This window comes from Saimiri boliviensis, chromosome 1 (genome assembly GCF_048565385.1).
Source record: "Saimiri boliviensis isolate mSaiBol1 chromosome 1, mSaiBol1.pri, whole genome shotgun sequence".
In the NCBI taxonomy this organism is placed as follows: Eukaryota; Metazoa; Chordata; class Mammalia; order Primates; family Cebidae; genus Saimiri; species Saimiri boliviensis.
This window is the reverse complement of record NC_133449.1, coordinates 52,759,781-52,787,433: the sequence shown is the minus strand read 5'-3', so window position 1 is coordinate 52,787,433 and position 27,653 is coordinate 52,759,781. Positions and strand designations below refer to the sequence as shown.

Genomic DNA, 27,653 nt, shown 5'->3' with positions numbered 1-27,653 from the left:
TCCCCAGCCTCTGACTGGAGCAGGCGCATGGCAGGTACATGCTGGCACAAAGCTGCACTTGCCCTCCTGGTGAGGAGAGACATGCAGAAAGGCTAGAGCTAGTACTTCGCCCATGTGGAGCTGCTTCCTTTTTGAATAGAGGTGAAAGTCACATAACATACAGTTTATTATTTTAAATTACAAATCAGTGACATGTAGTGTGTTCGGAATGCTGTGCAACCACCACTTGTCTTTAGTTTCAACACTTTTAGGGGGGCCTGTTTTTGGTGTGAGAGGCACTCACCAAGGTAGCGAAGACTGCCTGGCTTGTTTATGGCGTCTCCAGGACCTAACGTGGTGCCTGACCGTGGCACTGGAAGGGTGCTTGCTGAGTGAATGAATGATGCCTCTTCAGCTAAACCCGACTTAGAATACTCCAGGGCTCAGTCCACTGTGCCCATTTCACAGATCGGGCCCTGAGGTGTGCCGGTTCACCAGACTGGGGTGTCATCCGAGGTCAGGCGCCCGCGGCTAGGAGGAGGTGCCTCTACGGACCCGGGCACTGCGGCCCATTGCTTTCGGTTTAACTTGGTTTCAGGCGCTGCTAGCGGAAGGCGCGCCCCCCGCCCTCACCCGGCGGCCCGCCCCGCCCCGCCCCTGCGCTTCCTCCTGGGCCGCTGGCGTTGAGGTCGCTCAGCAAGCAGAAGAGCCGGGAGCGGGCGAGGTGGCGGCGGCAGCAGCGATGGTGAGGGCCCGGGCGTGGCCGGCCAGCCCACTACGGGCTGAGGGCGAGTGGCGGGGGTGGGAGAGAGGAGTCCGAAGTTCGCGAGCTGGGGGGCGTCCCCTGGGGCGTTGACCGTGGCTGGAGCAGGACGGGGCGGACCCTCCACACCCCGCGCACCACCTGGGAGGGAGATGCGTGCGCCCTGTCCTGGCTGCGCTGCGCCGCGCGGCGCGGAACGAGCAGGGCTCGGGCTACCCATTCTCCTGAAGCAAAGTGGTTGAGAGCACCGGCTTTGGAGTCAGACTCCGGGCTGGGATCCCAGCCCTGTGACCCGGGGCGAGTCACTTAACCTCCCTGAGCCTCCTTTTCCGCATCTGTGAAGTGGCGTCAGTAAGACCTGCCTTGTTGGGTCCTTGCGAGGTTAAAGGAGACACAATGGCAGAGAGCCGCCTGGCACTCAGAACCCACTGCTGCAAAGTGGTAGGGAATGAGATGACCTCGTCAGCCCTTTCCGCAGCTGTGAGGAGCCAAGCCTGGCCCAGGAGTTGGAAACCTGAGCAGATGGGGTGGCAGGGCCATTCCAGCCCCGTGGCAGGGTGTTGGAGGGCGAACTCCTCCCCTGGGGAAAGAGAAAGGGAGATGTTTACTTTGAAAGTTCCACTAAAGTTATCAGAGTGTGGCACAGGCCTGACTCCCTGCTAACCTCTACCTAGTGACACATTCCTGAGTTGAGTCACCCCCACTCCTGCTGCAGACTCTGGCCTCTGTCCTCACTTGCCATCTCCAAGGCAAAGACGTCAGGAACAGCTGGCGCTAGTTTCCCCCTTTCCCCGGGGCGCCTGGGAAGACAGACTGGGAAATCGGCTTGGTTCTTAAAGATTCTGCCTTGGAGAAACTGACAGAGGTGTGATGGATGTAGCCTGGCTAGGGTCAGTGCCTGGATGGCCTCATCTCCAGGGAACTTGGAGGCAGGAAGAGGAAGTGGGGCAGGAAGGTAGCACTGAGCTCTGAGGTCAGGCCAGGAAACTAGGAAATCTCTGAGAATAGGGCAGAGCCTCGAGCCCACTTCAGAGTGTGCAGGGCAAGGGATCAGGCAGGGGTAGAGGTGGGCTTCAGTGGGCCCTTAGCTATTGGGGAGAAACTCCTGAAGTAGAGGCTGAAGGCAAGATCATTTATCTGGGGAGGATGGTACTGGCAAACCCTGGAATTCTCACAGGTACATTTGAGGCAACCGTGGAGGAGAGCCTGGGGAGGTCGCTCCTCCACCCATCCATCTCCTAGCCTCATCCTTCTGTTACTTCTTTCACTCTTGCCCCTTTCTCTGTCCCCAGATCTTTCCCTTTCTTCCACCCATCCCTTTTCCCTCCCTGGTCCTTCTTCCTTTCACTTCTCTTGTCTTCTCCATGACTCATTCAACCAACAAGGATTTCTTGGGCATGTCCTTTGTGCCAGTCGTGGTGACAAGTACAGGGGACAGAGCAGGAACAAAGCAGTGATGGGAAAAATGGAAATGGAATGAGTAATTACTTGAATTCATTCATCTTGTAGATGATCCTCTCTCCAAAGAATGTGTGTGTTGAGCCAAAGCCTCCTTCATATGCACACAAATTAAATTGGTAGCATCTGAAGGTTTGGTGCATCTTTAGCCAGCCAGCTAAAGTGTCTGACCTCCCTGTACCTCCATCTGATTTAACACACGGATTAGAAATGTGATGCTTGGAGTCTGTGTTGGTTCAACTCCCAGATCTACTCACTGGCTCTGTGATCTTGGATAGGTGATTTAACACCTCTGAGCCAAAGTTTCCTATAAAACAGGGATAATATGGTCTTCAATGGGTTGTTGGGTGAGGATTAAATGAGACGGAGCGAACGGCAAGCAGCATAGTGCTTAGCTCAGATATGTCCCCATTGAATGCTGGCTGTTCTTCTTGCTCAAGATGTAAAACCTCAACAGCCTGCAGTGCCAGATGAAAATAAACTAGATGCTAGTTACCAAAGGCCCATGTAAAGTTCTGCGCTACACGTTAGAAACAATTATGTGTAAAGGTTTGCCATAGGGAAGAATTTGCTTGGCTGTGCATTTTGTAAAACTAGGAGGTTTTATTGACCACATGCATTGTGCAATTTTTTCTTTCTTTCTTTTTTTTTTTTTTGAGATGGAGTCTCACTTTGTTGATCAGGCTGGAGTACAGTGGCATGGTCTCATCTCACTGCAGGCTCCACCTCCTGGGTTCAAGTGATTCTCCTGCCTCAGCCTCCTGAGTAGCTGGGACTACAGGCACACGCTACCATGCCCAGGTAATTTTTTGTATTTTTGGTAGAGACGGGGTTTCACCATGTTGGCCGGGATGGTCTTGAACTCCTGACCTCAGATGATCCACCCACCTCAGCCTCTCAAAGTGCTGGGATTACAGGTTTGAGCCACTGCGCCCAGCCCTAATTTTTCTATTTTTAGTAGAGATGGGGTTTCACCATCTTGGCCAGGCTGGTCTTGAACTCCTGGCTTCATGATCCACCCACCTCAGCCTCCCAAAGTACTGGGATTACAGGCATGAGCCACTACACCCTGCCCTCTCTGCCATTTTCTTACTTTCATCCGTGCCTGTCTCCCACCAATACATAGATAAATTATCCTGAAGCACTTCTTCACTGTCACCCTTGGCTCAAAAACCCACACTAGCTCTTAAGTTTTATCACTCGTTTGGAGTCAGCCTTCTCTACTTGACCTTTTCTGCCTTCTGTGGCCTCATCCTGCCCCTCCCATCCTCTGCCTGGTCCTCACTGTCAGGGTGTGTCCCTATCTCTCAGTGCCGGAATGTTGGGGTCACCCCCCAATTCCAGCGGCACCTTCTCTGTGGGGAGCTCTGACACTCACTATCTGTATCGCACAGTCTAACTCTTTACTCTTCTCTAATTGTATTATATTACATATGTCTTTCCTCAGGGCAAAGTAGTCTCCTTAAGAATAGGCACAATTAGCCGGGTGCGGTGGCTCACGCCTGTAATCCCAGCACTTTGGGAGGCCGAGGCAGGTGGATCACGAGGTCAAGAGATCGAGACCATCCTGGTAAACATGGTGAAACCCCGTCTCTACTAAAAATACGAAAAATTACCTGCGCATGGTGGCGCGTGCCTGTAATCCCCGCTACTCAGGAGGCTGAAGCAGGAGAATTGCCTGAACCCAGGAGCCGGAGGTTGCAGTGAGCCGAGATCGCGCCATTGCACTCCAGCCTGGGTAACAAGAGCGAAACTCCGTCTCAAAAAAAAAAAAAAAAAGAATAGGCACAATTAGGCCGGGCATGATGGCTCACGCCTGTAATCCCATCACTTTGGGAGGCTGAGGTGGGAGGACTGCTTGAGCCCAGGAGTTCAAGAGCATCCTGGGCAACATAGCAAGACCCCATCTTTGAAAAAAATAGGAACTGTTTATCACATGTCTGTTGTCTGCAGGCATTATGCTGAGTTACAGTGTGGCATAAGGCAGTGTGGCCATTGTCCTCTTGCTTACCTCCTTCTAGGGTCTGGAGCTTTATTTCTCACAGTGCTAGCAGAGACCTGTGTATACAGTCAGTGTTCTTTTTCTTCTGGTTGTGTGGGGGGCCAAGAAGGGCCTGAGACTTGAGTCTAAGGCCTCTGTGTTCCCTGGAACGAATGTGTTCTTTTAGGCCTGGGTCCATCTTGGCTCCAGGCAGGCCTGGCTTTGCATCGGGGTCCAGATTACAGCTAGAAGCACAGCCAGCTCTCTGGAGAATGTGACCCAAATATCACCCCTTGTTGAAGAATAAGGTAAAAACAGCTGTAGCATTCAGAATAGAAAAAAAAAAAAAAAAAAAAGATAATATCTAGCATTCTCCCACTCTCTAGCAGTGACTCTTATTTTCGAGTCTTTGTCCATTCTCAAGTTTTTGCCTTGGACTATTTAATTTTGTGTTTTGTTTTGTTTTGTTTGCTGAGATGGAGTCTTGCTCTGTCGCCCAGGCTGGAGTGCAGTCGTGCGATCTTGGCTCACTGCAACACCACCCGGGTTCAAGCGATTCTCCCACATCAGCCTCCTAAGTAGCTGGGATTACTGCACCATCATGCCTGGCTAATTTTTGTATTTTCAGTAGAGACAGGGTTTCACCATGTTGGCCAGGCTGGTCTTGAACTCCTGGCCTCAAGTGATCTGCCCACCTCAGCCTCCCAAAAGTGCTGGGAATACAGGTGTGAGCTACCATGCCCGCCCTGGCCTGCCTTGGACTATTGGAATCTGGGAAAGTTCAAAGGGTTAAATCATAGAGCCTTGTTGAATGCTATAGTAGTAATAAGAGTGGTGACGTTTGACTCAGGAAAAGGTATAAAGAGTGCAGCTTCCTTGCTGTCTTCCATGTTCCTCTGTGTTCCCTGCTTACTGCCTCCCTCAGTCTGTGAGCACACCCTCCCCTACAGTGGTTTGCCTGACCCCCTTGAAGCAGGTTGCTTTTCTAGTTCATGGGTAAATATTGACCTATTTGGGTTTCAAATGCCTGCTCCTCGAAACTCATGCTGGGCTAGAAAAACATGCTGAGAGAACATCTCTTGAGAATAAGAGTTGCTTTTGGTTAGGCTGTAATGTAATTAGCCCACTCACTGAGTCCTTGCTTGCAATGGTCAGCACTGTGCTGGCCTCCCGGTGGGGTGGTGGTGGACAGAGGCAGGGCACTGCTCCTTGCCCCTGCTCTGGGAGTTTGTGGTCCAGCTGGGGAGATAAGACTCATACACTGGGAATTCTTGGAGGCTGTGTGCCAAGCAGCTGCAAGGATCCTGAAGGAGGATTCTTGCCTGAGTGCGAGGCGGTGGCCCTCTGTGACCACCAGATCTCTTCTAATACTTTTTAAGTTTTCTGGTTTTAAGTGGAATTCATTCAAGTGCCAAAATGTCTGTTGTAGACAATGGGTGACATGGGCTGGCAGGAAAAGAAGCTTGGCCTTCTTGTGAGGAGGGGAAGGGAACAGGGATGGGCTGTGGGGAACTAGGCTGAGAGGAAGGAGTTTCTGTGGTTTGCTAATCCTCTGGTATTCATTTCCCTGAAATGTCCCTGGACCTGCTCCTAGGCTTCCAGCTTATACCAGGGCCTCATGCCTGGGGCGTCTCTCTGTTACATGCACCCAAAGCCCAATGCCTTTCTTGCACGTGACCTGGACTTTCTCTTTTCTCTGTCCTTTCAACCTCCCCCAGCTTGGATCCAACACATCCCTTCCCAGTCCTCTGAAATGAGCTGGTGTTTTCTGTTAGGCAAGGCTGCTGCCCAGGCTGGGAAATCCAAGGGTTGGTCTCATCTCTGTGAGTTGGACCCCAGTGAGGATCTCGGCTGACCAGAAGGCTGGAGGCCAGAGGCCGGTACCACTGAGGTTCCCAGGCAGAGAGGGAACTTGTGGCAGTGATCTAGGGAGCAGGATCAGGGGAAGAGGCAGAACTGGGCTGACCAGTCAGAGGCCCAAGGAGGGAGATCTGAGTTTCTCAGTTTGGGATAGAGGGGTTAGGCAGAGACTATGATGTGTGCTACTTCAAAATTACCTTTCTAGCCCTGGAGGGTGGGTCTCCTCCCTGTGTGTCGAGCCAATTAGCTTGGTTACTCATTCTTTGCTGCCTTCTTAGGCCAGTGGGAAACCTTAGGGCAGGTGTGCATTGATTGGGTAGAGGCCATTCTGGAGCAGGTGAGAAAAGAATCTGCTTTGTGGGAGGATGGGGTCCTGGGAAGATCCTACCTTGGGACAGCTTAGAGGAAGTTGAGGTGCTAGAAGCCAGGACTGACCTAGGTCCTAGGCCCTGCCTTGATGTGCAAGGGGAGGAGCTTGTGAGACCAAAGGTGTGCTGCCCTTCACTCCGAACACATCATACATACCCTTACACGAAGGATGCTGTTACTCTCATGCTGTGCCCACCTACAGAGGGAGAAGGAGGCTTCTAGATCTCAGGGCCAGATGAAGGACAGGTGGGGGCCTCATACAACCCTGACCTCAGGCTTGGTGCCCAGGCAGGGAAAGAGTTGGAACGGTGCCAGCGGCAGGCGAACGAGGTGACGGAAATCATGCTTAACAACTTCGACAAGGTCCTGGAGCGTGATGGGAAGCTGGCCGAACTGGAGCAGCGTTCAGACCAACTCCTGGATATGGTGTGAGGCCTGGGGGAGCATGGAGGGGCGGGGAGAGGCTTGGCAAAGGCTCTCGGGCTGTATTCAGGACCTACAGGTCCTTGGTGGGGTTGAGGCCTTCTTGGGGGCCAGTGTGGGGCCTCTGGGTTTCCTCAAGCACCCATAGCCTAGATATGCAACAGGTAGACCCCAGAAAATAAGAAGGCCTTGGTTTGAAGCTATGGACCTTCCTAAAGGTAGAAGACTGGCATTGTTTTTGTTTTCCTTTTTTCTTTGAGACAGGGGCTCACTCTGTTGCCCAGGCTAGTACGGTGGCATGATCACAATTTGCTGCAGCCTCTACCTCCGAGGTTCAGGTGATCCTCCTGCCTCAGCCTCCTGAGGAGCTGAGACTGCAAGCGTGTACCACCATGCCTGGCTAATTTTTGATTTTTTATAGAGATGAGGTCTCACTGTGTTGCCCAGGTGGGTCTTGAACTCCTTGACCACAAGCAGTCCTCCCACCTCAGCCTCCGAAAGTGCTAGGATTACAGGCATGAGCCACTGTGCCCAGCCTGAGGACTGGCATGGTTAACTGAGGGTGAGCCGCTACGGCTGAAAGTCCAGGGTCACACTTTTGTTTGCGATGAGGACAGGCTGGGAGGGTTCTGCTGGTATAGAAAGGGAGCAGACAAGATGGGGAGGATGCAGGAGGAGACTAAGCCTTACTGAGATGGGGTTGGGAGGAGCTGGCTTCCAGGCCAAGGGGGTGCCAGCTAATTCCCACTCTGTGTCTGGGGGTGTCTGCAGAGCTCAGCCTTCAGCAAGACTACAAAGACCCTGGCCCAGAAGAAGCGCTGGGAGAACATCCGTTTCCGGATCTTCTTGGGGCTAGTGGGCGGTGGCCTGCTCATCATCCTGATTGTGCTGTTGGCGGTCTTTCTCCCGCACAGCAGTGACAGCAGTAGTGCCTCACGGACCCAGGATGCAGGCACTGCCTCAGGGCCTGGGGACTGACCCAGCTGGTCCTGAGGGAGAAGCCAAATGGCTGCACTGGCTTGTTCTGGTCTCCAGAGAACCTTGATGTTTGCTCTCCCCTGACCCACCCCAGTGAGTGCCAAAGGGCAGCCCCAACATGTGCACCCCTGCATTTCCTGTCACGCCACAGACCAGCCCTCCAGGGCAACCTGCTGTACAGGCCATGCCGGGCCAGCCCTACCTGGAGCTTAGTAAAAGCTGCTGTTTGATTAAAAGCTGGTATATGTGTGTGAAGGTCCCCAAGTTGGTTAGTCCCATGTCCTAGGGTAGAGACCCCTAGGGCTGCTTAGAAAGCCCATCACCCAAAGAACTCCACCCCTGGGAGGGGGCTCCTTCCTCTCCTTTCCCTACTTGATCCAACCCTACACAGACAGGGAGTGTGGGTGCAAGAACACAATGCCCCTCAAACCAGACCCTGGAACCAGTCCTCCCTATCTCAGAGCCTGTTTCTCTGAGAATGAAATCCATTATGTTTCTGTCATCTTGGGGATGCTTAGAGGACCAATGAGACTGTAGTTGGGATGACAAAGAAGAAGGCACTTAAAAATTTTTTTTGTGTGACTGGGTGTGGTGGCTCATGTCTGTAATCCCAGCACTTTGGGTGGATCACCTGAGGTAAGGAGTTTGAGACCAACCTGGCCAACATGGTAAAACCTTGTCTCTATAAAATAAAAATAAAATAAAAATAAAAATTTTGTTTTTTGAGACAGAATTTTTGCTCTGTTCCCCAAGCTGGAGTGCAATGGCATGATCTTGGCTCACTGCAACCTCCACCTCCTGGGTTCAAGCAATTCTCCTGCTTCAGCTTCCTGAGTAGCTGGGATTACAAGTAACCACTACCACGCCCGGCTAATTTTTGTATTTTTAGTAGAGACAAGGTTTCACAATGTTGGGCAAGCTGGTCTTGAACTCTTGACCTCAGGTAACCCACCTGCCTCAGGCTCCCAAAGTGCTAGGGTTACAGGTGTGAGCCACCGCACCCGGCCCCAAAATTTTCTCATATGGCTTTCACCTTCAGATAAATGGTTTCCCCATTTGAACACTTCCCACTCCTCAATATCTCTTTCCACATTCTACCTCAAGCTTTACATTAGATTACAGATGGGGAAGTGACACCAAGAGATGGGGATCTTAAAGCACTTTTTGATATTCCCATCTCCCTCTCTCCTTCCCTCCCTCTTTTCCTCCCTTCCTCTTTTGAGGGAGTCTCTTTAAGTCGTCCAGGCTGGTCTCGAACTCCTAGCTCAAGCAGTTCTCCTGCCTTTAGTACTGGGATTACAGGCATGAGCCACATGTCCAGCCTGAATTCAGGCTTTTCAAAGCTACAGGGCCATTCAGGGCCAGGCAGGCAGTGCGTTTAGGGCCACAGCAAAGATCACTGAGCAAAGGCATGGAAGAAGGAAAGAAAGCACACCAACACTGTGGAAACAGGGAAGTCTCTGCCTGGGCTACTTAAATGCAGCTCTAACTCAAGCGTGAGTGGCAAGGGGAATTCAGGGTCCAGTGTGTAAAATAAGCAGTTCCTTGCTGGGTAGCGTGAGGGCTACTGACAGAAACCAGAATAAGTGTGAGTTGTGTGGAGCGTTACCCGTTACAGAGCGCGAGTTAGTTTGACTGAGCTCATTACCATCTTTCTTTTTTTTTTTTCCTTTTCCTTTTTCCTTTTTTGAGACGGAGTCTCCCTCCGTCTCCCAGGCTGGAGCGCAATGGTGCGATCTTGGCTCACTGCAACCTCTGCCTCCCAGGTTCAAGTGATTCTCCTGCCTCAGCCTCTCCAGGATCTGGGATTACAGGCGCCGCCACCACACCCGGCTTTTCTTTTCTTTTCTTTTCTTTTTTGGTATTTTTAGTAGAGACCGGGTTTCACTGTGTTGGCTAGGCTGGTCTCGAAATCCTGACCTCATGATCCGCCCGCCTTGGCCTCCCAAAGTGCTGGGATTACAGGTGTGAGTCACCTCTCTTGGGAAAGATGGAGGAAAGCACTTGGCCCTGCAGTTGGTCTGCAGCACCACTTAAAGGCTGCAAATTTGGGCAAGCCACTTGTGAGGTAAAAAAGGCATAATGATGCTTAGCTCCTGGGACTACTGAGGGGATGATCGGTGTGCAAAACATTCATCAGTCTAACAGTTCTAGATGCTAAATAGTACCTATCATCCAAATCGTTCAGTGCAGTGGTTCTTAAACCCGCTTCACCTGTAGAATTTATACAAATGTCGTTGCCCAGGCCCCACCACAGATCAGTTAAATCGGAATCTTTGAAGGTATCCTCCGTGCCCATTCTTTCCTCAGGGGATTCATGTGTAGGCAGGAATGAAAAGATGTTAGTACAGCCACCAGTTTTATAGAAGCTAGGGACAGCAACAGGCTGAAGTTAACAGTCCCATGAGCTGGTTGAGGCCCCAGCTCCCCGGCAGAGGGGCCTCTCTCTCTCGGTTGGGGAGGCTTGCCCCACCCTTTACTATTACGCCTAACACATAAGAAATGCCCAGGAATTTTTTTTTGTGGGGGTTGGGGAGGAATGAAACGCAAACTCCTGAACCAAAGAGAGCGCCGCGGGGCAGAATCGTCCAGTGGGGACCGGGACAGCGCATCGAAAAGTGCCCTGGCCCAACGCCCGCAGGAACCCTGAACCCCTGGGCCAGCGCTGCCTTCTCTCTGAGAGGTCTCTAGCATCTGCAGTGTCAAAGCCTTCTGAGCCTCAGGGCACACTGACGACCCTCACAGACCAGACGGATGCGACCACGCCGGAAATTCCCGGGAATTCAATTCCAAAACAAATGTTTCCTCACTAACCCGGATCTCTGTCATTGGCGTTAGTCTCTGTTCACGTGACCTATTTGGGCCAATGAGAAGCGGCTGAATTAGTACTTCCGCTTTCCGTGCGCGTTAAGGAGCCACTATGCCCGTCCCTCGGATACTCTGATTGGCCAGCCTCTCTTAGCTTGTCAGTTTATTGGCCAGCGCCGCTAGGCCGCGATCGAGCCGGGTCCCAGAGCTGTGTCAGACGGCTGGGCAGCCATGGCGTCGTATTTCGACGAGCACGACTGCGAGCCTTTAGACCCCGAGCAGCAGACTCGAACCAACATGCTGCTGGAGCTCGCAAGGTGGGTGCGCGGGGCTTGGGGATGGGGTCCAGCCAGCAGGTTTCTGGGCTGGCGCTGGCTGAAGACGGCGGATTACCAGGGGCAGCTGATTCTGGGGAGGACGGATGAGTAATCTGCAGTGTTAGTCCGGGCGGTGAGATTGAGGGGTGTGGGAATGAGCATCTCGATAATTTGGACCGTCCGTTGGGCGGGCCTGGGCAAGGGAATTAAGGAAAAGACGAGCTGGAGAGTGGTAGACTTGGGGGTGGAAGGACAGCAGGCTCTGGGAGGTCCCGGAGAAGGTGAGGCATGGGGGCAGGGTTGGGGCCGTTTGCTGTGAGTGGGTATATTCATCAGGAACAGCAGGCACTGCCGGCTTGGAATCTGACTCCACAGGCTTATTCTGCGTGGCCTGAGTAACTTCTCTGAGCCTGTTGCCTCATGTGTAAAATGGGAATAAAAACGTTACGTGCTGCGGCAGTCTGATAGCAGCTGTAAACTATTTCCCATCGTGCTTTTTATCTAGTGAGTATCTACTAACTACTAGCGGTAGCTATTATTCCTACTAGCTGGGCAGGGTGTTTATCGGTTACTGTCCAGCGGATTATGGGGGCAAAGAGAAAGCATAGTTTTCCTTTGTTCTTACTTTATATCTTCTTCCCCAGGTCACTTTTCAATAGGATGGACTTTGAAGACTTAGGGTTGGTAGTAGATTGGGACCACCACCTGCCTCCACCAGCTGCCAAGACTGTGGTTGAGAACCTCCCCAGGACGGTCATCAGAGGCTCTCAGGCTGGTGAGGACACATAGTATTTTCTGCTATTTGGGCCAGACCCACCCCTTCCCCAAGTCAGACTGTGGTCTGGTCCTTAAGTTTTCCAGGCCAGGTGGGGCAAGTGTCCTTCAGGAGTGGGAGCTCGGGAGGCAGGGACTGTAGCATCTCTCCTGATCAGCACTCCTTCCTAAAGAGCTCAAGTGTCCCGTGTGTCTTTTGGAATTTGAGGAGGAGGAGACTGCCATTGAGATGCCTTGCCATCACCTTTTCCATTCCAGCTGCATTCTGCCCTGGCTAAGCAAGGTACTGCCTCTCTTCTTCCAGCTCTCACTCTGCTCTGGGCCCAGTACTCAAGTTTCTTTCTGTTCCTGGACTGTTGGGGGATCAAAGGGAGGCACTTGGGAGCAGGGGAGGGTGGTTGTCAGCTTATGAAGATCAGACCAAGGCTAGACACTGCTCTACTTTTCTCAGACAAATTCCTGTCCCTTGTGCCGCCACGAGCTGCCCACTGATGATGACACCTATGAGGAGCACAGACGAGATAAGGTAGGGGCTGATGGTTAAGTGGAGGGGTCGTAAGAGGCTCCCTCAGTCCTGTCCGTGCTGCCGTCTCTTTCCACCTCAGCAGGACTGGACCAGGCCTCAGAGTCCCTGGCTCTGGCTGGCTTCTTAGTGACTTTGGTTTGTGGTGAGAGCCTCAGCAATGCAGATGCCAGAGGCCTGAAAACAGAGCCAGCCCCGTGATAGTTGTCCATGCCCTCACCCACAGGCCTTCAGTTTTGGCTCCTGCCCAGTGTACCCTCTTTCCTTCAGGCTCGAAAACAGCAGCAGCAGCACCGACTGGAGAGCCTCCACGGAGCCATGTACACGTGAGGAGGCTGGGGCTGAGCGCCGGCCCTCTGTGTCTTCCTTACAAACCTTGAATCCTCATTAAAGGTTTCTGTACTCACCCTGAGGCTGTATTGATCACAGACCTGGTCAGGAGCTCTGCATCCTCCTTCAGGTCTCTACTGCTATTGGGGAAAAGTGGTCCTAAACCGCAGAAGCAGGCTGTGGTTTCCCTCCCCGCTGGCCCATCTTGACTCATGGCAGTGGATTACTGCGCCAGCCAGGGCTTGGGCCTGTGTGTTCATGGTTAGAAGGCAAAATGTGTTAGGGTCTGGCACCCAGTTAATTACTTAAAGCTGATAAACTAGCCTGCAGCCTCCTCCCACTGCAATTTCTAGTTAACTTTGGAATCCCAGAGGTTTTCTTTTTCTCCATTGAGAAAGCTGCTTTTCGTATTTTAAAGTCGCTCTCTGTACTATCCCCCCCCTGCCACCCCATGCCTCTTACTAAGGAATCAAAGTTCAAACCAGGCTCTGAGTGGGGGATGGGTGAGATTATTAGATCAAGTCAGTTCTTTAGATTGTTTAGAGGCCCAGAAGGGTTTCAAGCCCTTCAACAAGTATTTGAATGGTACCTGCCATCCTTTGTTTCTGGCAGCAAAGTGTGCTCAGCACTCTCCCGGAGGGCAAGGCCTTTCTCCCATCCTTGGCTTATGGAAAGCCATCCCAGATCAGGTCCCCCCTTTCCCGACTCTCCAGAACAGACTACAAACATGCAAATTAGAATTCTTTTAATATAAAAAAAAGTACTAAAATACCCACGTGGTTCTGCTGTGTTATTTGCCCTAAAGGAAGTGAGGGACAGAGTGAAGAATCCCAGTGCAGCTCAATGGGCCCAGAAATGGGCCTTTCCGTAGGCTAAGGCGTACCCACTCCACCTCCACCAGACTTCTATCCCCACTGCTGTTCCCAGCCCCCAATTCCTGCAGCAGGAAACCCCAGTGGTCTGGCTCTGGCACTGGGAGTAGAAGGCACCTGAAGGGCTGGCTGGGTGAGTGAGGACAGGTGACCTTTAAAAACAAAACGACACCATGGGGTGGGGAAGCAGGTCATGCAGCTGTGGCAGCTGGCAGGGCCCACTCCTCTATGGCACAGGTGGATGTGGGATGGCCATTTCTCCAGAAGTGAGGAAGCCCAGATCCCAACAGAATAGTTTCTCAAAATTGTTTTTGGTACAAAATAAATGCAAAGAAGATATAGGGTGGGGTGCTGCGGAGGCCGGGCCAGCCACCCTCCCCAGACCTTAGATCATAGCGATGCTCTCAGGGGCACAGTTGAGGTGGGTGGAGGTGCTGCTGCTCCCGGAGGACTTGCAGGCCCGGCCAGGGGTAGGTTGCAGTGCAGCCACCAATGTGTCTGAGGAGACTGCCCCAAACTCGTAGCTGAAGGTGCCATAGAAAATGAGGATATCGATGACACACACCCACTCACACAGGGCTGCCCCATGTTGCAGCTGAGAACTCTCATGGACAAAGAAGACTCCACCTGAAATGGGGCTAAGGAAATGTTCAGTAGGACATATGGAAACCTGGCAACAACCTTTCTGCAGTCCCAGGCCTCACCTCCCCAAAGGGAGCAGACCACATGGCAATTAGGCCTCCACGCCCTCATCCTCTTGGGAGGGAGAAAGGATGAGCTAGAGGATGAGTTCCCAGCTGCCCCATCATAGAAGGATACTGAGGACCAGGGTGATGAAGGCGATGACAGCCAGCACACTTCGAAGATAGGCCACAGCCAGGTCCAGGGGGGCCGTGGCCCCTTGGTAGGAGAGAACACAGTGCAGGCAGACAAAGAGCAGCCCCGCAGGGAAGGCCACACCAGCTCCAATGTAGTGCAGAGACCTGGCATGATCCACCTGGGCTCAAAGAATGGTCAATCAGTGATGTGGCTGCAGACAAACCCCTCCACCCCTCCTTCAATGGATCTTCTCTCTCCCTCTTCCTTTCTCATTTTCTCCTTCCAGCCCCAACCTTGAGGTGCCACCCCCTGTAGGCAGCCAGGCCTTGGTAGGTAAAGTTCAAGGTTTGCAGGGGAGAAGGGGAAGCACCTGAAAATTGCCGACCACCAAGAGGCCTGCGGCGTTGGTGCAGCCAGTGATGAGCGCCGTGGTGTTAACCCAAGAGTGCCGACTCTGCTCCAGGAGCTGCCCGTAGCGCAAGAGGCAGATCAGGGCCACTGGGGGAGGAGAGCAAGGTTGGGGCGTTCCTCCAGCCCTGGCCCCGCCCATTGAGCCTCTCAGCTTCCCACTCCCCACCGCTCTGGTGCTCCTGCCCCATCTGAGAGGCAGAAAGGGAATGGACAGGCGCGTGGTGAACTAGGTTTCCTCAGGCTCCAGCCAGCAGGGTGGCTGTGTGGGAGTCAGCCTTTGACCTTCAAGGAAGGGGAGAGAAGTTGCCTCTATTGCCTTAGCCCTTGGTGGGGAGGGCTGCAAAAAGGGCTTCCTGGGCCTTTCTGCATGGGAGGCACTGGGCTGGGCAGGCAGGGTCAGGGCTAAGGGTACAACTCACCCATGAAAGCACCCATGTTGCCAATGAGGCTGAAGAGGCAGCTTTCTGGGGGATAGGAGCCACACTTGCTGCGAGGAGGGGGAAGGACAGAGTAAGAGGGGGCAGGAGGCCCAGGGGGCCCCCATTCTGGCTCACTGGCTCTCCCCTGCTTTACCTGCACCTGCTCCTTAGCAGGTAGGCCACTGATTTATGTGAAAAGCCAGGGTCCCTCATGAACAACTGGTTTCAGGCTGAGCCGCCAAAGGAGAGCTCATGTGTGTCAGAGAGAAGGGAGTGCCCAGGAGTGTTCAGGCAACCCTGACACTCTGCTGAGCTCTGCAGCTGGTCTGGCTATCCTTGAGCTAGAACACGGGCTGGGCAATCCGAGGGCTTGAGCTTAAATCTGGGTGCCTCCACTTAATATCTGTGTGATCTGCATGAGTAATACTGAGCCTGTTTCCTCACCTATAAAATGGTCAGACAACAGCTGCCTCCTACCGGGAGGATTAAAAGAGACAATGCATATAAAGCGCTCGGCAGAGTGCCCGCCCCACAGTAACTGCCAAGTAGTATTGTTATTAAGTGGCCCTTAGGATATTTATTATTACTGAGACCCAAGGACAGCTCTTTGCTTGAGGGGCTGTCTCGGAGGACCTTAGATCTTCCTGACCTGCCCAGTGTCCCTCACCTGCCCAATGTCCAGGCCTTACCTGATGAGGGGGACATCGTCCAGGGTGCAGCAGGTCTTGGGGCCCCCTTGCTCAGCAGGGTCAGGAGAGCAGGACTCGTTGTAGGACCTGGCAGGTGGGACAGGGAGTAGACTGGGGGAAGGGACTGCCCCTAGGCCCTTGGTCTATAGCCTCAGACCTCATAGGGGACTCTCTCCCAGACTTCCCCTGCAGGGACGAAAGATCCCACTCCCCAGGGCCTGCCTGAAGCAGTAGCCAAAGGCACAAAAGGATGGTGGGAAGTGGGTAGGTGTCATGAAGCCATACAAGGGACCAATTTCAGAGAAGAGCAGTGAGGCTCAGCAGTCTGGCTGGGCCCAAGAGGGGACAGAGATGAAGGAGCCTTTAGAGTGAGGTTGTCTGCTGTGCTTCATACCAGTTCTCCACGGGGCATACATGGTGGTTCATCACAGCCATGGCATACCTGTGGGAACAGAACTGTCATGCTGCCCTCATGCCTCTCCTGGTTCAGCCTTCCCAAGCCCCCCCTTAACCCGCCCCCAAACCCTTTTCTTCCACCTTGATTTATAGGCCCTATTCAGCCTCATTGTTGCTAGGGACTCAAGATGGGGGCCATGAGGCTTGATGCCACACCAGCATCTGCAGCATGGCCCCCAGCTAGAGGCCCTCTGGAAGTTACCCTGGCCAGAAGTATATTTGTCAGGGCCACCCTGGTGGACAGCAGTGGTGCCAGCTTGTCCCAAGGGGCTGTGTGCCCAGGCACCAGGCCAGGCTTTGGAGAAAGCCAGAGTGACCCTGGGTACCACCCTAGAGCCTACAACAGGACAAGGGACTTTGTGTGTGACGAGCTCCTGTTGTCCCCCCCAATCCCCGCACCCCGATTTACTCACACAGTCCATATGCCAGTGATGGAGAATGCTGACAGGCTGACAGGCAGGAGGATCCAGGCGGTCATGAGGGAGGGGAGCCAGGGTGGTGGTGGTGTGGGGGGGAGGACAAGAGGTAGATGGGGAAGTGGGGGCGGACCAGCTACCTTGAGATGTTTCTGCCACAACCATCAGCTGCCCTGGCCTGGTGGAGAGAGGCAGATCAAAGTCCAGTTGTGGGTGACTGGCCAGGAAGGGGGAGGGTAAAGGAGGTCAACACCTTATCCGGAGCCCCTGTTGGGTCTCAGAGCGTCCAAAGTTTGGGCTGACCCCATGCCAGAACGTAGACACCCACTGGCATTGGGGGCCTCTGCGGTCAAACCAAATGCCACCGGCGTGCTGAGAGAGGTAAGCGAATCGTAACATCTGGAAGGGAGTTACCCTCCTTCTGAGGGACGAGGGCTGGGAGAAGGGCTGGACAACCGATGAGGCCACGCCAAGGAGAGGCTGGGTGCGGGCCCAGTGGAGCGGTGGCGAGGCGGCGGAGCGCAGGCAAAACCACCTGACCATCGGCGCCCTGGGCGAGAGGCGGGTTCACGCGGGAATCCTGGCCCGGCACCCGCTCTCCTGGGCGCGGGGACCCTGGCTGGGGCCGGAGCCTGCGGCCGGTGACCCCCGGGGACCCGGGACGCCAGACTCCCCAGGTGATTCCTGGAAGCCCGGAGGAAAGGAAGGAGCCCAGTACGCACCTCCCGGGAGCGCCCAGCCGCCGCCGCGCCCTGCTCGGCCCCCTCGTGGCGCCGACTCCAGCTGCGGCCCTCGGAGCAGCCCTGAAAGGTTTAAAGGGCCGAGCGGCCCCGCCCCTGGCGGCCCCAGGCCTCGCCGCGCCGCCCGCCGGGACGTGGAGTCCACGCAGCCCCGGCCCCAGCGCCCGCGCCCTGCCGGAGACTACAACTCCCGAGCCCCCGCGCCCGCGTCACGGGGGAAACGTGGGAGGCGTCCCAACTTCGGAGGACCTGGGCGCGGAGGGCTGTGGCCTGAAGACCGCTCTAAAACAGAGATGCCTATGGGTTCCGTTTACCCTGTTCCCGCTGGAGAAGCGCCGGCAGGTGGGGACCTCGGGGCAGCCCTCATTCCAGCTCTTCCTGCGATTGTCGCCGTGCACGTGGCTGGAGGAGCCTCCCTCCGCCACCGCGCACATTTTGCAGCCTGCAACGGCTAACGGTGAGTCCTCTAGGACGCTCTCTCAACGTGTCGCCCCATGCCTGCCTCTGGCTGGGGCTGCGGTGGATCCAGAGAAGCAGACACAAACCCTTGGCTGTTTCTTAAGAAATGCAAGCGCTTATGCTTCCTGTGGCTCAGCAAACTCCGGAGGAGGGCCGCTTTCATCAGATACTTTTTGCTTTCCTGCGTACAAGTACACAGTGTACTAGCTAGAAATCAATGTCCGAGACGTGTTTCCCGACTGGTCAACATTTATTTGAAATAAGGCGGCAGAGAACAGAGGACATCCATTCTAAGTAGACACATGTAGGTGTCAGTGTAGAGTAGGTAAGGATTAACTTGACCAGCGTTGATAAGCAGAGGGGAAGGTAAGAAACCTGGAGGAATCTGGGAAAAGGGAACAGGATAGTGAGGGGAAATACTGACCAGCTTCACCAAAAACTTAACATGCAACGAGTGCACTCCTGGATGTTTCTTAAATGATTTGAAGGGTGGAAATACTTTCACGTATCAGAAGTGTGCCTGGCACTCTGTCTCGAAGGTGGTCCCAGGATCTCTTGGAGCCCTTGTGTGATGACACTTGGGCAGATCACCTGAATGGTGCATGGGCGCAGGCTGCCAAGTGTGGGGAGCTGAAGTAGTAACATTGGTGAGGCAAAGGTTATGTGCAACAACAAGGCCCTGTGCTTTGAAGAAGTAGAACATAATGAGAATAGAGAGTAAACCGCACAATGACTTGAAGATAGAGCGGAATAGACTGCACAATGACTTGAAGAGGGAGAAACCTTCTTGGACCCAGTGGAAAGGAGAAATGGAAGCAGAAAACCTGTTGGTGAGCCCTTTTCTTTTCCTTCTGAGACAAGAGTTTTGCTTTTGTTGCCCAGGCTGGAGTGCAATGGCGCCCTCTTGGCTCACTGCTACCTCTGCCTCCTGGGTTCAAGTGATTCTTGTGCCTCAGCCTCCCGAGTAGCTGGAATTACACGCCTGGCTAATATTTTGTATTTTTAGTAGAGATGGGTTTTCACCATGTTGGCCAGGCTGGTCTCGAACCCCTGATGTCAGGTGATCTGCCACCTTGGCCTCTCAAAGTGCTGGGATTACAGGTGTGAGCCATTGCGCCTGGCCGGGAGACCCCTTTTCGTAATCACATCAGGACAAGTGGTTAAAACAGGGCCAAGAAGAATGGCTGTGTAGTGATCACTGTACAAGCACACCTGGGTGAATGAACCAGCAGGGGATAAAATCCAGCCCACCTGCCGCTGGCTATGCTTTGTGCCTCAGGACAAATGTGTGCTTCTTGCTAATTGACAGGAACCACCTTCCTGCCCAACTGTATTTCCTTGGGGAGGCACCTTTTTTATTTTTTATTTTTTTTGAGACAGAGTCTTGCTCTGTTGCCCAGCTGAAGTGCAGTGGTACAATCTTGGTTCACTGCAACCTCCGCCTCCGGTTCAAGGGATTCTCCTGCCTTGGCCTCCCAAGTAGCTAGGATTACAGGCACACGACACCATGCCCGGCTAATTTTTTGTATTTTTAGTAGAGATGGGGTTTCACCATGCTGGCCAGACCGATTTATTTATTTATTTATTTTTTTAGAGACAGAGTTTTGCTTTTGTTACCCAGGCTGGAGTGCAATGGCGCAATCTCGGCTCACCGCAACCTCCGCCTCCTGGGTTCAGGCAATTCTCCTGCCTCAGCCTCCTGAGTAGCTGGGATTACAGGCATGTGCCACCATGCCCAGCTAATTTTTTGTATTTTTAGTAGAGACGGGGTTTCACCATGTTGACCAGGATGGTCTCGATCTCTTGACCTCGTGATCCACCCGCCTTGGCCTCCCAAAGTGCTGGGATTACAGGCTTGAGCCACTGCGCCTGGCCCCCCCCTTTTTGTTTTTTTTTTTGGAGACGGAGTTTCACTCTTGTTGCCCAGGTTGGAGTACAGTAGTGCCATCTTGGCTCATCACAACCTCCGCCTCCTGGGTTCAAGTGATTCTTCTGCCTCAGCTTCCCAAGTAGTTGTGATTACAGGCATGCGTCACCACACCCTGGCTAATTTTGTATTTTTAGTAGAGGCGGGGTTTCTCCATGTTGGTCAGGCTGGTCTTGAACTCTTGACTTCAGGTGATCCACCTGCCTCAGCCTCCCTAAGTGCTGGGATTACAGAACTGAGCCACAGCGCCCGGTCCAGAAGCTAGTCTTAACTCAGGACCTCAGGTGATATGCCTGCCTTGGCCTCCCAAAGTGTTGGAATTACAGGTGCACGAGCCACCACTCCTGGCCTTGAGTAGGCACCTTCTTATCTGCCCAGTGGGGCTGTGAACCCTAACTGAAAGTTTTGTAATACTTAATACTATATCTTCTTGAGCCAGGTTTTAGTCCCCATCCAATCAAGATGAAGGCCCAAGAGGACTATTCAAGTTCTAACATGATGTAGGGGCAAGGCAATAGTACTCCAGATCTGGGACATGAGGCAGCTTTGGGCTTAATATGACAATCTAATAGTTCCTAATATAGAATTATCCCAGGATAGAGCTCCGTATGACAGAAGGGCTCTTCATAGGTAGTTGGTAGGGGGGAATTGTGTATAAGTAGGACCAGATGTCTTTAAAAAGGCCTTCCAATTCTAATGCTACATGAGTCTGTCTAGTTGTTATGTTCCAACAGGGACAGCTCTTAAAATAGTCTGGCAAAGCAAGAGATGAGATTTCCAGTGCTGATTCGGTGGTGGAATGACTTCAGGGCAGATATTTAACCTCCACTTCCCCATGTACACAAGTGATTTCACAACTTTTGGCAAAAACAGTGCTATAAAAATAGTAAGTTTATAAAAAAAAAAGTAAGTTTATTTGTTAAAAAAAAGAATACTGTATTTGAAAAGTACCTTCCTTCTGGGATTTTCAAATAATTTGCACACTACATTTTATTCATCTACATAGCAGAAACATTGGAAATGAGTAAACTGATGAACATATAGCTTTTTATACATTTAACACAACCAGTGCAACCAGTCTCTCATTCTCCTGGCTCTGAGAAGGCAGAGAAGCCCTTTACTCAGGTCTTCAATTCTAACATTAGTCCAACTCCTAGGGAGATTTCGCGTGGGTGCCTATGGCTTTATGACCATCTTATTCTTCAGGGACAGGACTTCAGCAAGGGAAGGACAGGAATTCAGCAAGGGAGCTTAAAATATTTTAAGTAATTGTCAACATTCCATGGTGACTCTCCCCAAAAATCTAGTGGTAGGAAAGTCATCTGTACTTATTCCTCTTTCTGTACACAGAGGCCTCATTTAAATTTGTGATCCTGCTGGGGATCCATTACCTAGCCATTTAGAGATTCTGTCAAATGCACAGCAGGCTGGATACTCACCAACCCAAAGGGCTTCCTCCCACCTACCTGGGGCCAATCTCTAGTTGACAGTGCCCCTCAGAGTGCACCATGGAGATGGAATTTCCCTTCCAGAGAGACTTTTACACAGGGAAAAGCATTTGTTATTGCCCACATTGGGCCTACTGGCTGGCTGGGCTCCAGAGGCTCCTACTCTCATTTGGTACAAAAAGCTTTACATTCTTTTCCCTTCTTATATTACATTCTTCAAAGACTTCCATGCTTGCCAGCTGGATACAACTCAAGCTTTAGTGTTTACTCTTGCACAGCCCAAAGACCTTGCAAATCCAGCTTCCTTCTATCAGTAACATCACCCATTGTGGCCCAGGAACCACAAAACCTTAAAATATAGGCTTAAATATTTGGAGAACATTCCATATTGAATGGGCATGATATGCCTATCAGATTTTTTTTTTCAAAGACAGCCAATTACATCGTATCTAGTCAAATGAGTGGATTCTAAAGCAGCCTGCTGGGAAGTTCCACTTAGTCTAATGCTGTTACCACTGTACAACACAGCCCTGGACAGTGTTCTTTGGGACATCTGTGGGAAATGCTCCAGAACGTGCTCCTTGATGGGAAACACTAATTTTTGAAAGAAGTAGATGTCTGCAGGCAGGTCTGGTGAATAAGCTGGATAGTACTGCCTTGCACCCCCAGCTGACAGGTGGCAGTAAGCAATGAGGATAGGCTATAAGGCTGTTAACTGGCTAAGGGCCATCCTTTGGCAGGCATTTCAGACACACCTGGAGAAAGGGCAGTAGCATCTCTGATAGGCCAGCTCTAAGGAAGCTTAGTGCTTAATATAGTCACACTGAACAAATTAGCTTAGAATGCTCTCTTGAGTGGAAAATATTAAGTGTATATGCACTTGATAAGCAAAGTTCCTCAAGAAAAAAGTTTAATAGCAAGGAGTTTCCATCAGTCCCGTACCTGAGAGGGTCTCTGTGAGGATTATGACAACAAACACATAAAAGGATACAATAGGTACTTATTAAATGTTGCCTTCCTTTTACCTCTTCCTTTTTTTTTTTTTTTGAGAGAGTCTCTCTCTGTTGCCCAGGCTGGAGTGCAGTGGCATGACCTCAGCTCACTGTAACCTCTGGCTCCTGGGTTCAAGGGACTCTCCTGCCTCAGCCTCCTGAGTAGCTGGGACTATAGGTGTGTCCCACCATGCCCGGCTAATTTTTTGTATTTTTAGTAGAGACAGGGTTTCACCTTGTCAGACAGGATGCAGGATGGTCTTGATCACCTGACCTCATGATCCACCCAGCTCAGCCTCCCTACCTCTTCCTTTACTTAAAAAGAATGGGGTCTAAGATCAGTTCAAGTCATAAGATCAGTTCAAGAGCTGGAAGACTAAAATGACTGACTGGTTCTCTGACAAGGAAGTACAGGGGATGGAGTTTGGCAGAGCCTCCTTGATCTAGGAGGCTTTGGAGGGTAGTCAACGTTAGAAGTCCAAAGGCACTTCTAGCCCAGCTGCCTAAGTAGAGGACAAAGACTTTCTCCTTTCAAAGGGGAGCTGAGCACAGGATTGGCAAATTTAAGGCACTTAACCTTGGACCAGCTTTGTGGGTCTGGTCCGTGGCCGCTTTCACAACCACTTCTCCACCTCACTTACTATTCTCCCGGCATTCTTTTGGCATTGCGAGCTGTGGCTTGCAACATTTCAATGACGTAACTGAAGTAGCTGTCTTGCAGGATAGATTTTCTGGGGCACAGAGGACAAACCAACAGGGTCATCAAGTGTCTTGACATCCTGATGTGGAGAAACCCCTGGGGCAGGGGCTATGGTTTCAGGAAATCTCAGTTCTCAAAAGACTTAAAGCCCCATTTCAAGGCACTGAGGTTAGGCTGATATGCTGCAAAACAAGTGCCTTGGAACTTCCGAAGAGGAGGAGGGGGAGAATGTCTTGTGGAATTCAGACCTAAGCCTAACCCTGCATTAAAAAAATGTTCACCGCGTGAAAGCATTGGTATTCCTGGGGATCTTTACACTAAGGATCTGAGTTATATACTCCTGGAGGTAGGAAAGAAGGCCTCATTTCATTCCCTCTGGCATGTTGTCAACCAGGCAATTATTGCTAATACTGACTTTCCCTTTGTAGGTATGTTCAAAACTGGAAGTCACAACTTGAGAGTAAGCTCCCACTTGTTTTGATAATTCCCTTTTAGTCTGAGCAGAGGACAGTCTGTTCACAGCTAGGAATGAAGTTGAAAGTTGGAATTCTGTAGCCCTGGCCAAGGCAGGTTTTGCTGTAAGAAATCTTTACAGTTTAGCACCAACATCTTCCTAGGTCTCCTATCTAGATAGCACAAAGCAGCGGAACATGCGAGAAATGAAAAAGCCATGGAAAGGGAGGGAGACATGCTTGCAAATAGGCCTCAAAAATGGAGGTCTCCCACTTTATTGGTATCAGAATTACTTGGCGAGTTTGTTAGAAGGGTAGATCCCCAGAACGCCCCCACCTCCAAAGTCCTGAGCAGCTGGAGGTACACAGTCATGTTGAAGGGGGAGGAGAATGGATGGATTCTACCTGAGGCAGAAAGATGAGGGAAAGGAACAAAGAAAAAGGGCTGATAAAAAGGTCTATGAATACATGGGTAGAAATGAGCAAAAGCACAGAACCATAAAATAACAAACATGGCTCATGCAGCTGAGTGGAACGGCAGCAGCCAGGCATATGACCTTGCTGAGAAAGCACCATGTTGGCATGAGGCTTCATAAATCCTGGTTCTCCCTGGAGTCTCTGCTTCTAGAACACCACATTAGCCACACAAAATTCTCAAAAAAAAAAAAAATTCCAGAATATCAGGCTGGGCAAATGGGTCAGCATATAAGAATGAATGACTGCAAGGCAGGCGAGGTTTAGTCCTGCAACACCCTATGGATGCAGCACCTCTGGGGGTCTCAAGATCAGACAAACTGGTCCTGATACCCCCAAACTAAGTATGAGCTCCCTGGGCAGAATTCTTCCGAGTGCAGTGAATCCAGCCTGGAGAGAACGTCTTCAACATGGTCAGTGTCGGCTCTGGCGCTTTGCAATCTCCTCCTGGATACGCAACTTGAGGGCTTCTCGCATGGGTGGATCCAGAGGCGTGCGTGATGACACCTCCTCACTCACCCTTCCTGGGTCATCGCCCTATGTGGAGGAAGTCAGGAGGCTCAGGGCCTGGCCTCTTCCAGAAAGGTGACCTGCCCTTCCCTAGACAACATTCTCACAGAACTCCATTTAGCTAAGGGCTTTCTGCCAGCACCTATCATTTCACAGGCGTCCCCTATAACAGTGATTCTCCACTGGGGTCCAAGAACCCTCCCTGTTCCCCTACTGAGAATCACTGTGAGATGGGAGTGAGTTGTGCTCAAAAGCACTGCCTGCCAGTCCTAGGCTGACATGTGGAGCAGATGCTTCCCACTGGGGTTCCTGAGGAAAACAGGGCTCAGGGTCTGACAATGATTACTACCATGGCCTAGAACCTTCAGGCTGCGGCTGTTTCCACCAGGCGTACCTGATACACGATAACTGATGTGACCTCTCCACTGTCTGCCTCGTACTCTAAGCAGAAGAGCTGATGGCCAGAAGGCTCCAGCTCGGAGCCTCCACTACTGCTGCTTTCACTGGATTCTTCATAGTCTGGGTTGCGTGGGTGGGCAGAGACATCTGGAAGGATGAACCACAGTAAGAAAGAAGAGGGGGATGCTACCAAAGGTCCTGTCCATAGAGATGATGCAGGAAAATATACGGTTAAGAAAGCCCCAATCTTCTTATGGGTTCAGTGCAAGGGTTTTTTTTTTTTTTTTTTTTTTTTTTTTTTTTTTTTTTGAGACGGAGTCTTGCTCTGTCACCCAGGCTGGAGTTCAGTGGCACAATATATGCTCACTGCAACCTCCAACTCCCAGGTTCAAGTGATTCTCCTGCCTCAGCCTCCAGAGTAGCTGGGATTACAGCCACTCGACACCACGCCTGGCTAGTTTTTGTATTTTTAGTAGAGATGGGGTTTCACCATGTTGTCCAGGCTAGTTTCAAACTCCTGGCCTCAAGAGATCTGCTCACCTTGGCCTCCCAAACTGCTAGGATTGCAGGTGTGAACCACCATGCCTGGCCCAACCTAAGTGTTTGGTGTGCTGCCAATCAAGAACTTTGCATCCCTGTTCTTAGGCGAGCACAGGCCCATCACACAGTAGGTACACAACGCACATTTGTCTAGCAAAAAGTCCTGGAAAGCAGTAGAAGGGTAGACAGAGCTGTGTCTGGGTTCAAATCCAGGCTCTGCCATTTACTAGCTGAGATCTTGGCCAAGTTTAACCTCTCTGTGCCTGTTTCCTGACTGTGAAACAGATATAAGCATCTCAACTTATGAGGTTGTATGAAGATTCAACGAATTGATACACATAAGATCTAAAAGCACTTTAAATAATGCCTAACAAAGGCAGGGCGTGGTGGCAACACACCTGTAATCCCAGCACTTGGGGAGGCTGATTCGGGCAGATCACCTGAGTTCAGAGTTCAGGATCAGCTTGGGCAACGTGGCGAAACCCCTTCTCTACAAAAAATACCAAAATCAACCGGGCGTGGTGTCACACGCCTGTAGTACCAGCTACTCGGGAGGCTGAGGCAGAGGCTGCAGTGAGCCGAGATCGCACCATTGCACTCCAGCCTGGCGACAGCGCGAGACTCCGTTGCTAAATAAATAAATAAAATAAAATAAAAACTTTTTAAAAAAGTAGTAATAATGCTTAACAAACATTGAGTGTCATGTTAACCACTGTGATATCTAGGTCGCGGGGAAGCAGGGGGAAGGCCATTTACTGGGTTCATTCCACAATTATGTGCTGGTCGCTCATTGCTGTGCCAGACTTTCTCTTTGCTAGACAGCGGAGCACCTTACTAAAATACAGCACGGTGGGGCAAACCGGCAGATAAACTTCTTGCTGGCTCCCAGATACTCTCTGTGATAGTGATGCTTAATTGGGGGCTTATGAGTCGTCCCAGTTCTTGGGGAGAATCACTCAGCGGAGATTTGGGAGCGTTGAGGTGGAGGTTCCGGGAAGAGACGAGGTGAGCTGAACCTTAGGAGTAAGAAGTGGTTTTTCCCTACAGAGAAGGGGAGTGCGTTGCAGGAAGAGCGCGCGGGCTTGAGGTAGGCGGGGCGGGCAGCCTCACCTCGGTGTCGCGGCAGGTACACCTGCAGGTCTGGCTTGCGGGGCCTCGTCGGCGCGGGCGTGTGCCGCCTCCTCACCTTCTCCTTGGCCGCCTGCTTCACCTTCTTGTCGTAGTCGTCCCTGCGGGGAGCCGAGCGGGAGTCAGGAGCTGTCGGGCCGGGCCGGGCCGGCCAGGCCAAGAGCGGCGAAGCGGCGCAGGGCGGGGCGGTACCGGGCGATCTGGTTCCGTCGGATATGGTGCACGAAGCCGTGGCTCATGTCCAGACGCCCGCCAGGCTTGCAGCAGTGCCCCGGCCGGGGATGCGGCCCCGTCTCCATCCGGAGCCAGGGGCACAGAGTCGCCGCCGCCTCGACGGCCCCGACAACCGCCACCCGTCCACAGAGGTCCGCGTCGCCCCTCGGCTTCCGGCCCCGCGCCCTGACTTCCGGTCTGGGAGCCCCCGCCTGGCCGAGCGGAGCGACGCGCGGAGTTTCCGGGTCGGGTCTGGTAGGGTTGGTTATGCTTAACTTCCACGGCCGGGACACGGCTTTTGTTTTTTGTTTTTCCATTACATATCAATAGGAAACAAGGACTTCGGCTTACAGCCGATACAGAAAATTCAGAAAAATGCAAATCATCTATTAACACAACTCGAAGTTTACGGTGGTGCCTTCCTGTCTTTTTCCTAGTGATAGGATGCTGTGCAGCCGTCACCAGCTGTGTGACGTTCGTTGATCCTGTAACCCCGCCGCGCCTCAGTTTCCTCATTAGTAAATGGGAACACCTAAAACACCCATCTCAAATAGATTGTGAGGCCTTGAAATGCTCCCACGGGGCACACAGCGACGCCCAGACCACAAGCTCCATGAATGCTCTCCTGGCCAGGCTCGCCTCGCACCCAGAGCGCTGATGGCTGAACTGTCCCCGCCGGGAGGACCCAGGGTTTTCAAGAGACCTACGGCAGTATTATTTTCTTTCTTTTATTTTTTGAGACAGTCTCTTTTGCCCAGGCTGGAGTGCAGTGACACGATCTCAGCCCACTGCAACCTTCGCCTTCTAGTTTCAAGTGATTCTCCCGTCTCAGCCTGCCGAGTAGCTAGGATTACAGGCGTGCACCACCAGGCCTGGCCTATTATTTTCTTATTTATTTATTTTTTCTTTTTCTTTCTTTTGAGAAGGAGTCTCGCTCTGTCGCCCAGGCTGGAATGCAATGGCGCGATCTTGGCTCACTGCAACCCCTCCTGGGTTCAAGGTTCAAGCCATTCTCCTGCCTCAGCC

General features: G+C 52.1%; 4 protein-coding genes across 6 annotated transcripts; 2 read left to right on the top strand and 2 right to left on the bottom strand.

Annotated features, from left to right (window-relative positions):
• Positions 1 to 627: 627 nt before the first annotated feature.
• Positions 628 to 8,047, top strand: VAMP5 (vesicle associated membrane protein 5). The gene is made up of 3 exons (XM_003942133.4): positions 628 to 724; positions 6,699 to 6,836; positions 7,605 to 8,047. Exons 1-3 carry the CDS (start codon positions 722 to 724, stop codon positions 7,809 to 7,811), a joined length of 348 nt encoding a protein of 115 aa, XP_003942182.1. The 5' UTR covers positions 628 to 721; the 3' UTR covers positions 7,812 to 8,047.
• A 2,374-nt stretch (positions 8,048 to 10,421) lies between these two features.
• Positions 10,422 to 12,640, top strand: RNF181 (ring finger protein 181). Its single transcript, XM_003942136.4, has 5 exons — positions 10,422 to 10,936; positions 11,581 to 11,711; positions 11,884 to 11,993; positions 12,162 to 12,236; positions 12,504 to 12,640. Exons 1-5 carry the CDS (start codon positions 10,851 to 10,853, stop codon positions 12,561 to 12,563), a joined length of 462 nt encoding a protein of 153 aa, XP_003942185.1. The 5' UTR covers positions 10,422 to 10,850; the 3' UTR covers positions 12,564 to 12,640.
• A 339-nt stretch (positions 12,641 to 12,979) lies between these two features.
• On the bottom strand, positions 12,980 to 17,482 carry TMEM150A (transmembrane protein 150A). 2 transcript variants are annotated; one of them, XM_003942139.3, is made up of 8 exons: positions 17,368 to 17,480; positions 16,643 to 16,823; positions 16,168 to 16,215; positions 15,774 to 15,860; positions 15,085 to 15,152; positions 14,625 to 14,752; positions 14,255 to 14,432; positions 12,980 to 14,062 (listed from the first exon to the last, which is right to left on the bottom strand). In XM_003942139.3, exons 2-8 carry the CDS (start codon positions 16,705 to 16,707, stop codon positions 13,821 to 13,823), a joined length of 816 nt encoding a protein of 271 aa, XP_003942188.1. In that variant the 5' UTR covers positions 16,708 to 16,823; positions 17,368 to 17,480; the 3' UTR covers positions 12,980 to 13,820. The 2 variants fall into 2 exon arrangements, with proteins under 2 accessions (XP_003942188.1, XP_010328287.1); XM_010329985.3 differs by lacking the exon at positions 15,085 to 15,152 and having other exon boundaries at positions 17,368 to 17,482.
• A 6,118-nt stretch (positions 17,483 to 23,600) lies between these two features.
• C1H2orf68 (chromosome 1 C2orf68 homolog) lies at positions 23,601 to 26,808 on the bottom strand. Of its 2 annotated transcripts, XM_003942141.4 has the most exons (4): positions 26,607 to 26,808; positions 26,397 to 26,515; positions 24,742 to 24,893; positions 23,601 to 24,374 (listed from the first exon to the last, which is right to left on the bottom strand). In XM_003942141.4, the coding sequence occupies exons 1-4, from the start codon at positions 26,711 to 26,713 to the stop codon at positions 24,252 to 24,254; spliced, it is 501 nt and encodes a 166-aa protein (XP_003942190.1). In that variant the 5' UTR covers positions 26,714 to 26,808; the 3' UTR covers positions 23,601 to 24,251. The 2 variants fall into 2 exon arrangements, with proteins under 2 accessions (XP_003942190.1, XP_010328288.1); XM_010329986.2 differs by lacking the exon at positions 23,601 to 24,374 and having other exon boundaries at positions 24,803 to 26,302.
• Positions 26,809 to 27,653: the final 845 nt, after the last annotated feature.